The 12,267-nt window shown below is 53.2% G+C and overlaps 5 protein-coding genes across 5 annotated transcripts; 2 read left to right on the plus strand and 3 right to left on the minus strand.

Moving 5' to 3' along the window:
- Positions 1-8: 8 nt before the first annotated feature.
- On the plus strand, positions 9-2,023 carry AB675_7698 (uncharacterized protein; the record flags this gene model as incomplete). Its single annotated transcript, XM_018148086.1, has 3 exons — positions 9-1,008; positions 1,122-1,304; positions 1,353-2,023. 3 exons carry the CDS (start codon positions 9-11, stop codon positions 2,021-2,023), a joined length of 1,854 nt encoding a protein of 617 aa, XP_018000269.1.
- Positions 2,024-2,215: 192 nt separating this feature from the next.
- AB675_7699 (uncharacterized protein) lies at positions 2,216-3,216 on the minus strand (the record flags this gene model as incomplete). The annotated part of the gene is made up of 3 exons (XM_018148087.1): positions 2,216-2,403; positions 2,454-2,676; positions 2,725-3,216. The coding sequence occupies 3 exons, from the start codon at positions 3,214-3,216 to the stop codon at positions 2,216-2,218; spliced, it is 903 nt and encodes a 300-aa protein (XP_018000214.1).
- An 898-nt stretch (positions 3,217-4,114) lies between these two features.
- Positions 4,115-4,642, plus strand: AB675_7700 (Multiprotein-bridging factor 1; the record flags this gene model as incomplete). The annotated part of the gene is made up of 2 exons (XM_018148090.1): positions 4,115-4,285; positions 4,340-4,642. 2 exons carry the CDS (start codon positions 4,115-4,117, stop codon positions 4,640-4,642), a joined length of 474 nt encoding a protein of 157 aa, XP_018000310.1.
- A 611-nt stretch (positions 4,643-5,253) lies between these two features.
- Positions 5,254-6,659, minus strand: AB675_7701 (Ketol-acid reductoisomerase, mitochondrial; the record flags this gene model as incomplete). The annotated part of the gene is made up of 5 exons (XM_018148091.1): positions 5,254-5,278; positions 5,330-5,997; positions 6,046-6,324; positions 6,374-6,405; positions 6,455-6,659. The coding sequence occupies 5 exons, from the start codon at positions 6,657-6,659 to the stop codon at positions 5,254-5,256; spliced, it is 1,209 nt and encodes a 402-aa protein (XP_018000252.1).
- A 278-nt stretch (positions 6,660-6,937) lies between these two features.
- Positions 6,938-11,569, minus strand: AB675_7702 (Low-affinity glucose transporter HXT3; the record flags this gene model as incomplete). Its single annotated transcript, XM_018148092.1, has 9 exons — positions 6,938-8,843; positions 9,522-9,728; positions 9,815-10,091; positions 10,157-10,237; positions 10,305-10,757; positions 10,815-10,936; positions 10,989-11,300; positions 11,359-11,380; positions 11,434-11,569. The coding sequence occupies 9 exons, from the start codon at positions 11,567-11,569 to the stop codon at positions 6,938-6,940; spliced, it is 3,516 nt and encodes a 1,171-aa protein (XP_018000206.1).
- Positions 11,570-12,267: the final 698 nt, after the last annotated feature.

Below are 12,267 nucleotides of genomic sequence, written 5' to 3' on the forward strand. Positions count from 1 at the left end.
CATCCACCATGGCTACCTTCCCGCCTGCGGTGGTCCGGTTCATGCTAGATTTCGTCGATCAGCACAAAGGGCCGAACAACATCTACGAGAAAGACATGCACGGCACTCTTGCTTCGATGGCCAAACTCCTCAACACGACTTACTCCAATTCAAAAGCAAATCAGTATCACTCTGAAGCGCTTCGCAACCGCTTAAGCAGGTTTGCAAACGAGCTCACGAAAGACCAGCGGCTCAAAGGTATACGTGCGCTTTGGCGACATGGGTCAGATATGCTGGATATCTCCAGGTTTGAAGAAGGCGTCTACGACGCAAGTGAGATCTCTGCTAATGGCAAGATCGATGTATCGGGATTCAAAATGCCTGACGTTGGTGGGTGGTCTCGTACAATCTGGACCGGCGACAAGGTCAGAGTCCTCCTCGATCTTCTCGATGCCAACAAAGGGCCAAAGGGTCTGTTTATGACGGACAGACGACAGGCTCTGGAGCTGGTTCGTTGGCAGCTGAAAACAGCCGATCCCTCCACAAAAATCACAGCCGATCAAGTTGAGAACAAGCTCACCCATATTTGTGACGCCAGATTCCAGAAAGATGGCAAGGCAGTGACAAAAGCCCAACTATGTCTCGGAGGCATGGACATACTCGATCTGACGGCGTTCCCTGATGGGACCTTCAAAGAGCATGAGATCAAGGAGTGGACACGGCAGCAGCAGCAACAGCGTCCTTTTCATCTCAGAGGTGCCCGTGAGACCAAGTCCAGCACTCCTCACGTGTCTGACACCGATGGTAGTGATGAAGCGGAACAGGAGGACACAACGCCTGAGCCGATCGAACTTTCTGAGTCCACCAGTTCTCCAGTAGAGGACAGCACAGTTGCCCGAACGCTTTGGCCCGCCACGAAAATGCCAGACACTTCTTTCATCAAACAAGCGATGGCCAATTTGGACAGTACGATCGAAGCTGCGGTCTTGCGACGACTCACGGCGGCCAAGATCGATCCGAATCAGCTTTGTCCTCAATCTTGAGCAGCTGGGTGTTGAAGTAACCAGTCTTCTAGAAAGTCTACTGTTCTGTGGGTACTGCTTCGCTCATGTTAGAGTGCATCCACGCTGACCGTGCGTTAGGCGATCGCTTCGAAATTCCAATGAAAATCAATCAATTCAACACGCTACGCGCAACGAACCATCTCCCTTTGCAGATTTTCATACAAGCAATGATCGGTGCCGCGATAACGTCATGGGCATTGCGAGACGAAATACCTCACCCGGATCTTGGATTCTTTGTGAACGAGCTTCGTCACAATGTTGGTATGTGCCCTCAACGGCGACCGTCGAGCTTCGCGCTAACATAAATAGCCCCCGATGTCCTTGCACTGGCGAAGACAAATGCCACAAGAATGTACTACGAGAAAAAGGTTATGCCAAACATCAAAGGCCATGCTGTTGTCCACGCACGCCAGCTCAACGATATACTTATCCGATTCATGACGCCACCAACCATCGATGTCATGCGCCAGGTTTCATGGGGTTTCGATACTCAGGCGCCATTGCCAGGAGCATGGAACACTTTCTATGCTGTTGCGAACAGCTTACAAAGCACTCGAGATACACACGTTCACCCCACCACTCCGCGTGCTGGAGACCGTCGTGAAGGCCTACGTCCACGCAACCAGCCGCAGCAACGTATAATGGAAGAGGAGAACATCGACTTTATTGGCGAGTGGCATCAGTCTCTTGTGGAATGCTTCGAGATGGCGCTGAAGATGCGAGTCGAGATGCAGCAGGTGGACGGCATATTCTCCTTCGATTTTCCATTTCCGATGTCCGAGCACTACGAGTCTCGCCCTACGGGTGCTCCGAAACATACGACGCTGGCACAGGCGAGGCGGAAGGTGATGCTGGGACTGCTTCCGGGAGTGTTTCTACGCCTTCAGAACCACGGCGGAACAATGGGCGAGCGCATTCCGTGTGCACCACAGCGCAGCTACGATATTGTCAATGGGCCAGTTGAGATGGGCGCTGCGTGAGAATTCTGGCGAATGTCTGATTGTCGGGGGCCACTCAGAATGGCAGAATAGCACGGTTCGCTAGTGCAAAGGGGCCCATATCTAGACTGGGGCACTGCTACGGAGGCTTAAGAACGTACTGGGCCAGGCGCGCTAGATAGCTTATGGCTGAAATCGTGGACTCTGTGAGGCACGCACAAGCTATGAGTACGTCTAGGCAGTCCTAGTTCCCACCAACCCATTCACTCCGATCTGGAGGAAATACTGGTCTTGTTCCACCTTCGTGCGCACGTCACCTCGACTCATCTCTTCAACATCCCAATTGGCTTCGACATACCGCCCGTGCAAGAAACTAGCTTCGGCAGACGCAGCCCAGACTGCGAATGATCCTGGAAGCATTTCTGTCAAGAGTCAGCAGCTGGTCGCATTAGCGATCCTGAGCAACACTCACCGTCGTCCCAGTCCCACATGTCCACCGTGAATCCAGCAGCCTTTGACGCCTCAGTGAACACACCTCCTGGATGAAAGCTGACGATCTGAGTCTTCTCGCCTGGCACGTCCCTCGCAATCTGTTGCATTGCCAATGTACCAGCATTCTTCATTAAGTTGTAGTTGGGTTTCGTGCCTGGAGTTGCAAAGTCATAGATACACAAGGTGGAGATGTTGACAATAGTCTGAAGCATGGTGAGACCTGCACTACCTGCGGTCCAGCGTGAACGTACCTTCTTGTGCCCGTTCGGCATTGCATCGTTCTGCTTGAGAAATCTCTGCGCAATGTCAATCGGGCCACGGACATTGGCATTGAACTCGGCCCAGATTTGCTGCAGGTCGATCTGATGGAGAGGACCGCTGCTTCGCGAGTCGGCGGCATTCAAGACAAGGACATCGACGACAATGTTTTCGCTCTGTAGTGCATCCCAGAGGTCCGCTGTGCTCTGCAAGTCCGACACGTTGCACTTGAGACCCAGCACACGACCAGCGAACTCGGGTACGTCCTGCTTCAATTTCACCGTGGCATCTCTCAACACGTCTAGGCGACGGCCAACGATGACGATGGTGGCTGCGCCCGCTTGTGCGAATGCTTTGGAGATGGCATAGCCTATTCCTGAGCCACCTCCGGTGATGAGGACAGTCTGGTCGCGCTGGGAAAGTTCCGGCCTCGATGGAAGGATTGCCGGGTATGGCTTGTGGTGCTTGGTCTTGATGAATGACATGATGCCTTTGCTTGATGATCTGATTGGTTACTGGTCTGGCTGTGTCGATGTGCGAGATGGGATCTTGAGCAAGAATGCATACTATCTACAGCTTTATATACTTGAAAGTGAGGAGATTTCGTATATCACCAGCAGTGCATTCATTCATATCACGACGCACATGAAAGCGATATCGTGGCTACAGATTGAGGTTCACAATGCCTCATCCTGCTAGTTATGCAACAACGCCAAGAGAGTGGTTTGCGGATTTATGAGGCAACCCTAGGGGCAGACTCGTATTGACACATCGCTCTTACCTCAGCAACACTTATATTTCGTGAGTGTACTTCGAGGATAGACCAGACACCTTCCTCAGACGACAAGCGGACATCAGCATGAAGTGCTTGATAACAACCAGCCACCGTAGTCTCTTCAGCCGCTGCCGGACGAAAATCGAACGAGGCGGACAGAGCCTCCGAACAAGCGCGGGATCGAGTATCTTGGATCAAGGAGGCCTCCATGCTTGATACTGACAGCGAGCTCTTATCCTCTGCTGCTGTGGTTGAAGATATTGGTATGAACATGATCATGTAAACCCCCATAGCAGACAGCAGGTGAGTGAAGTAAGAAGAAGCTTCAGGGCACTCGCGGAAACAAGTCACTAAACTCCGACCGTTGACTCGATGGCTTTCCAGGTGAATCTGCCCGCCGCTTGCTATGACTCTTTCACAAAACATATCTTGAACCTTTTCATTTGTTACCACCTCACTACCTCCTCGCCACCCACAAGACCCAGTCCTCTCTCTGCGACCAGACAAGAACTACACTCTTCGTCTCCCACCACCACCAAGCCCCTCACCGAACTACACACACCGCTACCCACAACCCACCCTCCAAACTCTCAGCAAATCTATACAAGATGTCGGACGACTGGGAGTCCACAACCCGCATCGGCAGCAAAGTCCGCGCTAACGGCGGCACCGCTGTTGATCGCGAGCGTGTCGTCAAGGGCAAGGCCGCCATCAACGCCGCTCAGCGCTCCGGCGCCATCGTCGGCACAGAGAAGAAGTTCGGTGGCGTCAATGCTGCTGTACGTGAACCCTTCCCTCCCTACCACCCACTTCTTCACTAACGCCCATCACAGAAACCAAACACAGAAGGCCAACACCTCACAAAAGTCGACCGCACCGACGAGATCATCAAGCCCAAAACAGTCGGCACGGAAGTCGGGCAAGCGATCCTCAAAGCGCGGAACGCAAAGGAGCCGAAAATGACACAGAAGGATCTGGCGACAAAGTGCAACACGACAGTCACCATAATCCAGGATATGGAGAAAGGGAGTGCGGCGCCGGATCAGAAGGTGTTGGGCGCGATGGAGCGGGTGTTGGGGGTCAAGCTGAGGGGGAGTGGGATTGGGGAGGCGAAATTTCCTGCGAAGAAGAAGTGAGCTGGCTTTGGGACTGCTGAGAGTGGGAATGGAGTGAGAGAGCTTACAGCATGAGCATGGGATTCGGCGACGAGTGGCCTGTCTGATGTGGGCTGGTGACACGACCGGGCCGTGGGCTCTGCGCTGAACCCGATGTGTGGGAGCAAGAAGTTCTTGTGCGTGCATCAGTGGTCGTCGACGGACACAGGCGCATGCGCTGGATCAGAGGGTGATGTTCATTGGTTATGCATTGTCCGAATGGCGTGGATTATGCACAAGCGATAGACATGGAGGTAAGCGTTCGCACGCCCTCTTCCCCTAGCACGAGGGATCGCGGCTTGGAAAGCGCACACTGAATGAAATGTGTCAATGCTGCGAGATCGAATTCGGACATTGCCGAGTACGTTTGGAGATCCCCTTTGCTTGGTGCTTGAAACGAATAGGACGGGTGAAAGTGGATGCACTGGAGTCCGAATGCGTGCTCTAGAGATCTTGATACATACAACCACTAGCTGTGCCTCCCACCCACGTGCCGGCCCTTTCCAGACTTTTCGGACCATCGCTTTTGCAAACGCCATGGTATCTCAAAGCATAGACTTGGTAGAAGATCTATTGCTGATCAAACAGCAATTCTAGTTGTTCTCGGGGCGGAGACCGCTGAAGAAATTGTTAGTGACGAGTCCTCGGAACGTGCAATGGGTAACTCACCGGACAGCCTTGCCAGCACGCCAGATCTCAAGATCACGAATCTCCTGCATCTCCTTCTCGTACAACTCACGGTAGTTCGACTGGCTGTTGTAGTCCAGACTGCGCTGGGTCTCTTTGCCGTCCTTCACACTGTCGTACAGCTCATTGAAGACAGGCTTGAGGGTGTCCTTGAACTTGCTGGACCAATCGATGGCACCACGACGAGCAGTGGTTGAGCAGGCGGCATACATCCAGTCCATGCCGTTGGCGCCAATTAGAGGGTACAGGGACTGGGTAGCCTCCTCGACGGTCTCGTTGAAGGCCTCTGATGGCGAGTGACCGCGCTCACGGAGGACCTCGTACTGGGCGAGGAACATGCCGTGGATGCCGCCCATCAGGCACCCTCGCTCACCGTAGAGGTCGGAGAAGACTTCTTTCTCGAATGTGGTTTTGTAGAGGTAGCCTGAGCCAACCGCGACGCCTAGGGCGACCGCCTTCTCTTCAGCCTTGCCTGTCACGTCTTGGAAGACAGCGACGGAGGAGTTGATGCCACGGCCCTCACGGAACAAGCTGCGGACAGTACGGCCGGAACCCTTGGGTGCAACAAGGATGACATCGATGTCGGAGGGCACGTCGACCTTGGTGAGATCCTTGAAGACGGGGGAGAAGCCGTGGGAGAAGTAGAGGGTCTGGATGAAATCAGTAATCTACCAATAGCCAATTGAGGAGCGGCTTACCTTGCCCTTGGTCAATTGCGGCTTGATGGCAGGCCATGTCTCTGACTGAGCTGCGTCGCTGAGCAGGTTCATGATGATGGTGCCTTTCGAGATAGCTTCGTCGACCTCGAACAAGTTCTTGCCCGGGATCCAGCCATCTTGCTCGGCCTCTTTCCACGATGCGCCGTTCTTGCGGACTCCAATGATGACATTGAGGCCGTTGTCACGCAGGTTCAGGCCTTGACCGTGCCCTTGCGAGCCATAGCCGATCAGGGCGAGAGTGTCGTCCTTGAAGTATTCCTGTATACAGATCAGCTTGCTGCACTGCACATCGGGTGGTTGGGTGTACCTGAAGTTTTGAGGTAGGCCAATCTGCTCGCTCTGTCTGATTGTAAGCTTCAATTCCATGTAGTAGCACATGTATGCCTACCAAAGACCTTCTCTTTCGTGCCAGCAAAGTCGATAGTCTTAACCCCACGAGTCTGCTGAGCAGGCGCGAACGACGCCTTTGACTGGGCAACAGCGGCTGGTCTTGCGGCAAGAGCCGACGAGAAGCTGCGCTTTGGGACGGTGCTGGAGGGCAGCTTCTGCTTAGAAGCAGCACGCAGAGTCCGCACGAAAGTCTTGGAGGCCATTTTTGCTGAGAGTAGAGATGTAAATGTCACAGGAGTCAGAAGTATGGGAATCTGGGGTATATTATTTTTTGAAGCTCACGCAGTTCCTCAGAAACTCCAAAAGATCAGACTGGTCTCGCTCGCCGCGGACTGTCGATTCTTGGCACTCCGACTTCGCAGAGTGGAGAACCGGAGCAGGTTGAAGCTCCCCGAAAAATTTTGACCCGGCCCAGACCAGGCGGCGTCAGCGTTAGCAGTGATGGGACACATATATGACTCCATTCGTCTACTTGCTCATTCTACGCCGTCATCTCTAGAAGCACTGACTTCACGAGCGGCGCCAGATAGTGTCCTGCAACGAACGTAGCTCCCCAGGAGGCTATGTTTATATAACACTTGAGGAGCCCAGTAGACCCGAAAGCGAGTCTGTCTGCAAGCATAATCGACCACGCAGCTCTGTCATAGCCACGAAGCAGGGTCGGTGTCAACAGTGGGTCAAGTAGCTGGCGGAAGCAGGCCTGCAGGCCCCTGTATTTCACTGCCTTGCCCGTGCAAGCGGCAATGAGGTTCTGGACAACCGCGTCTTGCGGAGATGTGTCAGATCTGCGGTCGCTGGCCAGTGGCACCTTGACGTAGTCTTTCTCCGAGTCTTCTGACGACCTGGACATCTTGTACAATGCTGCCTCCAAGAGGCGTCTGCCCGCACTATTGACGCTCAGCATCATCTCTCCGTCGACTGATTCAAAGCATCGTGTTTGGAAAAGCTCGCGCATGTCGTCCGTCCGTGCAAGTTCAGAGTACCACTCTGGTGTCAGGACTTCCAGCTTCGCCGTTTCTGTGCTTACGGAGACATCAACCGGGCCGGAAGAATCTCCCAGCGTGAGGGTTTTGCCGCGATTCGCACCAGCTGCGCATGTGTACTCAATAAGACACTTCTCCCGATGAGCTAGCTCGTCCAGCCATTGTTGGAAGCAAATCTCGATGACAATCTCTTCCTTCTGCTCCTGTCTTCCGATGCTACCGATATTGACTTCAGGCCGGAAGAAGACTTGCAGCTGCTTCTTCGCCCAAAGTATTCGTGCCTCCCACAGTATTCGTGGATTGGTAAGGAAGCCGGTCCAACACCACTGGCACATGAAGACTACGTATTCGAACAATGTCATCTGCGCAGGATCGAGAGCTTTCGATGTTGAGTAGAGACGAGCCACCAGCTTTGGCTTAGCATTTGGTGGGAGCGAAGTGAGGGTGATGTTGTTGTCGATATTGACCGCGTCCGGGCGCTTGTCTCTTGTCCAGTTGAATCGCTCAAATGGGTCCATTGCAACAACCGAGTAGCTTCCGGTTCGATCATTGAAAGGACTGACGTGAAAGTCCTTGGCCCATGTCTCCGAAAACCTTCCGTTCTCTGAGCTTTTCTCAGGCTTCAGCAAGTACATGCGCCGCTCGTCAAAGGTATTGTTGACCTCAAGTATCATGGCCTTCAGCTTCTGCATTGAGTCGTACAAATACCAGAAGGACACAGGATTGAAGCTCCAACCTAGGAATCGTGGCGCTGTCACGAGGTATGCGTATGGCAATTCTGCTGCTGTAATCCCATGCACCTTGAGAAAATCGTCAAGCTTCCCGCGTAAGCCATCTTGGTGCGTGCCTCGTGCGAGATAATCCTCATCGTGGACCGAGAACCATCCGCTAGTCTTGCGCCCGAAGAGATCTTCGGAGGTGTCGCAGGTCAAGAACCCAGAGCTGTGACGCCAGCCAATGGGTATTCCCACTTGGAGATACGAGTATGTGAAGGAGTGCCTCGCTGGGAAGAATCTGGAGTGAGTCGTGTGGCAGGGGAAGATTAGTGGTGGCAGGAATGGTCGTGGAGGTGGTTCATCTCCAGCTCCAGCTGTTATGCCTCCGAGTCTTGCGGTTCTCAGAAAAGCGAACGTGGCGTATGCCACAGCCATGAGGTTGTATGGCCAACTGAGCATATCGTAAAGGCCTCGAAGGCATCCAAAGGCTTCTCGCCGGCATAGCCACACCGTGACCAAAAGTAGTCGCCTGGCGTGGGAATAGAAGCGGAAGTCAAGCACCATAAGTGACATTGCGATCATGCAGGCGCTGAGCAGAACGATCCAGTTTTCGAACGCAGCATCGTGCGAAGTGGTGCCATCATCTTTGTGTGTGGCTGCCGACAAGCCACTTGCGTTGTTCATCAGGCTGTTGTGGTTTGATCAACCAGTGCTCGTCAATATAAATGGACTGCGTCATAGACGAAGGAAGGAAGAACACGACCTCATCTTCAATCTTGAACAGCAATGACCTCGAGAACTAGCAGATGAGCACTGTCCGTGTACCCAACACAAGGCAGAATGCAAGAAATGATGTTTCTATGTATATTGTGGCGAGGCAAGACGAGTGCGCCGGTTGACATACTCCCTTGCATGGGGCAATGCCAAGACCTACACGACCACCCAGGCAATCTACGCGCAGAAAGGCGGAGTACATGTGACATTGCCCATGTGAATTAGAGTGGCAATCATGAGCCTATATACCGGTACGTAGCAACTCGCAGATCAGTCTACTGTGCCACCGTCTGCAAAGGCACAGTCCAGCTAGCTGCAAATTTTACGCTACACTACTGATCGACCCGTGAACGCTTCTACATAAGTGAACTGGGCATCCTTGTCCCCTGTATTGGCGTCTGGCACCGGCAGGGCGTGCCTGTATGTTTCTTCCATATGTAACACCAACCTTGTACTGACATTGCTCTGGTCCTCCAATAAGTCGAGCTTGAAGCCTGTAACAAGCTGCCTCCGCTCTACCAGATATCCGTGCTGTAAAAACTGCCTTGTGCAGAGAAGTTCTTCTGCTTAGCGGTTATTTTGAGCGCGGTACTAGGCTGTGACTACCTCCGTGGTGCTAGCGCGCGGCAGAGTATTCTTTTCCTCGACGATGCTCTGCCCAGCCTCAGTCAAATGCACGACAACCTCATCGCCAAATAACGCCCCTATCTCCTCGACAGGAATTTGCTTGGTCTCCGGGATGTAGAAGTACACGATGATGGTCGACAGCACCGACAAACCGGCATAAATGAAGTACATCCTATAGGTACTGGGCCGAGTACAATTAGCAAACCAACATTAGAAAAGTGGGTGACTGCTCTGTTCCAGATAGGCTCGACAACTCACAGATTTCTGAATGCAAGCGCTGACGGGGTGCTGTAGGTGATGGCGCCCACAAAGTATGCGAAGAAACCCAGACCGATGCCACGACCGCGAATGTTCGTCGGAAAGATCTCCGCTATCCAGATGAAAGCCGGCGCATCGATGGCTTGGAAAACAACGATGTAGACGAATATCACCAGCACACATGCCGCAAGACCTGCTTGGTGGTCGGTGCCCAAGTACTTGGACTGAAGGACGCCTTCGATGACGAGAATGATGGCGACGAGGGGGAAGCCGTAGACTGCTCGAGCGAACGTGACTTTAGCTAGATGACCTGTGTGACTGTACGTTCACATGCAGACTTACGAAAGAGTGTCCGACGCCCAATTCGGTCGACGGTGAATATGGTCAGGAGGACAGTGAAGATGCCCACCGTGGCATAGACAGCTGTCAAGTAGTCAGATTAGGCAGTCGGGCAGACTGCTGGCTATGTCGTGGAGGACTTGAGACGGACCATATAGCACGAGGGACATAACCGGGCTGACTCCCAGACTGGAGAAGATCAAGATCAGATAGTTCGCGATGCCTAGAATCTGGTTGCCTCCGTCAGCGAATGAACTTGTCAAGTAGCCTAGGACGCGAGCATACCCCAGTGGATTGAGCTGCAAATCTGATGGACACCTTCGGTCAGTACAGACACTCGAACGCATGGCTATGGTAGATGACGCGCCAGGGATGACGGACTGGATGAAGAGGGCAAGAACACTCCTCTTACGCCACGAAGGCTTTCGGAACATCTCCAGGTAGCTGGCCGTAGTCTCCTGGTCTTTCTCCGTCTGTGCGACAATTTGCGTGTACTCAGCTTGAGCAAATGTGTCGTCAGGATTGCTTGGATCGCCATGTATTCTTCGTAGTACATCCAGCGCTTCGGCTCCTTGGTTATTGAGAACGAGATACCGTGGAGACTCTGTGGTTTGTTAATGCTGGTCGTGTTTAGTAGACTGAGCAAGCGCTTTTGGCTTACCTGGAATGAAGGGAAGACCCAAGAGAAGTGCTGCGGGACCGACCATTGCCATAGCTAATGGCAGCCTCACCTGAACGTTGTAGGTGGTTCCGTAGAAGGTACCCACAGCAATATAACCGCAGCTACGGGCGTTGTCAGCAATTCTATCACAAGGCAACACCTAGACTTTCGTACACGACATAGCCCATGCTAAAACTGAGCGTCATGAGGCCCGCAAGGAGGCCACGCTTCTCTGCTGGGGCAACCTCTGTCAGGTAGAGCGGCACCAAGCAGATCAACATGTTCAGGCCGAAACCGTGTAGAACCCGTACGGGGATGAGCATCTCAATAACATGGGCGCCCGTAATCAAGGCTCCTCCGAGCAAAGAGCAGAGCCCAGCGACCAGGAATGCCCGCTTTCGACCAAGAGCATCGCATAGCCAGCCTTGAAAAAGAGCACCCATCGCCAAACCGAAGTTGAATAAGGCATTGCATGCTCCCAGTATCCTGGTGGAGGACATCAGTCAGCTGGTGTCGCACTTGGTGCGCAAACCAGGAGACTCACTTTGCTGTGTAAGCACTTGCAGCTGGAGATAGGTCGGTCAGCAGTGAAAGGCGGAGGAGGTTCTCAAGGACATACGATCGAGACTAAAGTAGGTGTAGAAGGTCGGTTGACCCTGACTGGTGATGAAGGAAGCGAAGCCAAAGCCGTATGCGTAGCCACCCCATGAGACGACGAGGCAAATGCCGATACTATACCAGGAAAGGTGGCCCATCTTGGCCACTGGGCTTCTGAGGGAGTGAGTCAAAGATCCAGGCACAATAATATCGTCTTATGTCTTCATAGGACGCTCTGGCGCGGAGCGCTTTGGTGACTATATAGCTATGATCATGCCATGGACGCAGTAGTCTTCTCCACACCGGCTATACTGCCCAGGTCGACGGAGTTGGACCTTGTGGAGAGGTGGCCCGGGGGTAATGTTCGTGGAGGCGGTCTCGACTCCGAAACCTGGAGCACGCGGTCGCTGCCCACGGACATTCGTGGAAGTATGTCGGGATCAGAGAGCATCGCAACGAGCCGCTAAGAGGATGTCGCGGTTGGAATTGCGGATGTGAGCCAATCTTACTGACATTCGTATGCTGCGTTACTGACATCGTATTGTGAGGTCACGATACCGATGATCAGGATCTCCAAGGCCGAATCTGGGTGCTTGGCAGTAATTTAACCGAACGTATGCTGAAATATCCTCGTATATCGCTTGGGCGCTGTAAGTGATTTCGATCCGCGTTTTGAAAGCCACTCCACATTCTGACATTCGATTCCGACCATCTGACAATGGCTGGACAAGCTCATCTTGAGCGTCGCCGGAGCAGCTGCCTATTGGACATGAAAGCGACCATATTTGCTTGCGTGCGCTGTCGTTCTCTCATCTGGGCCGAGATGGCCCGACACTTGCCTGCAAGTATTGTCAGT

Source organism: Cyphellophora attinorum, assembly GCF_001299255.1.
Source record: "Cyphellophora attinorum strain CBS 131958 chromosome Unknown Contig12, whole genome shotgun sequence".
Lineage (NCBI taxonomy): Eukaryota > Fungi > Ascomycota > Eurotiomycetes > Chaetothyriales > Cyphellophoraceae > Cyphellophora > Cyphellophora attinorum.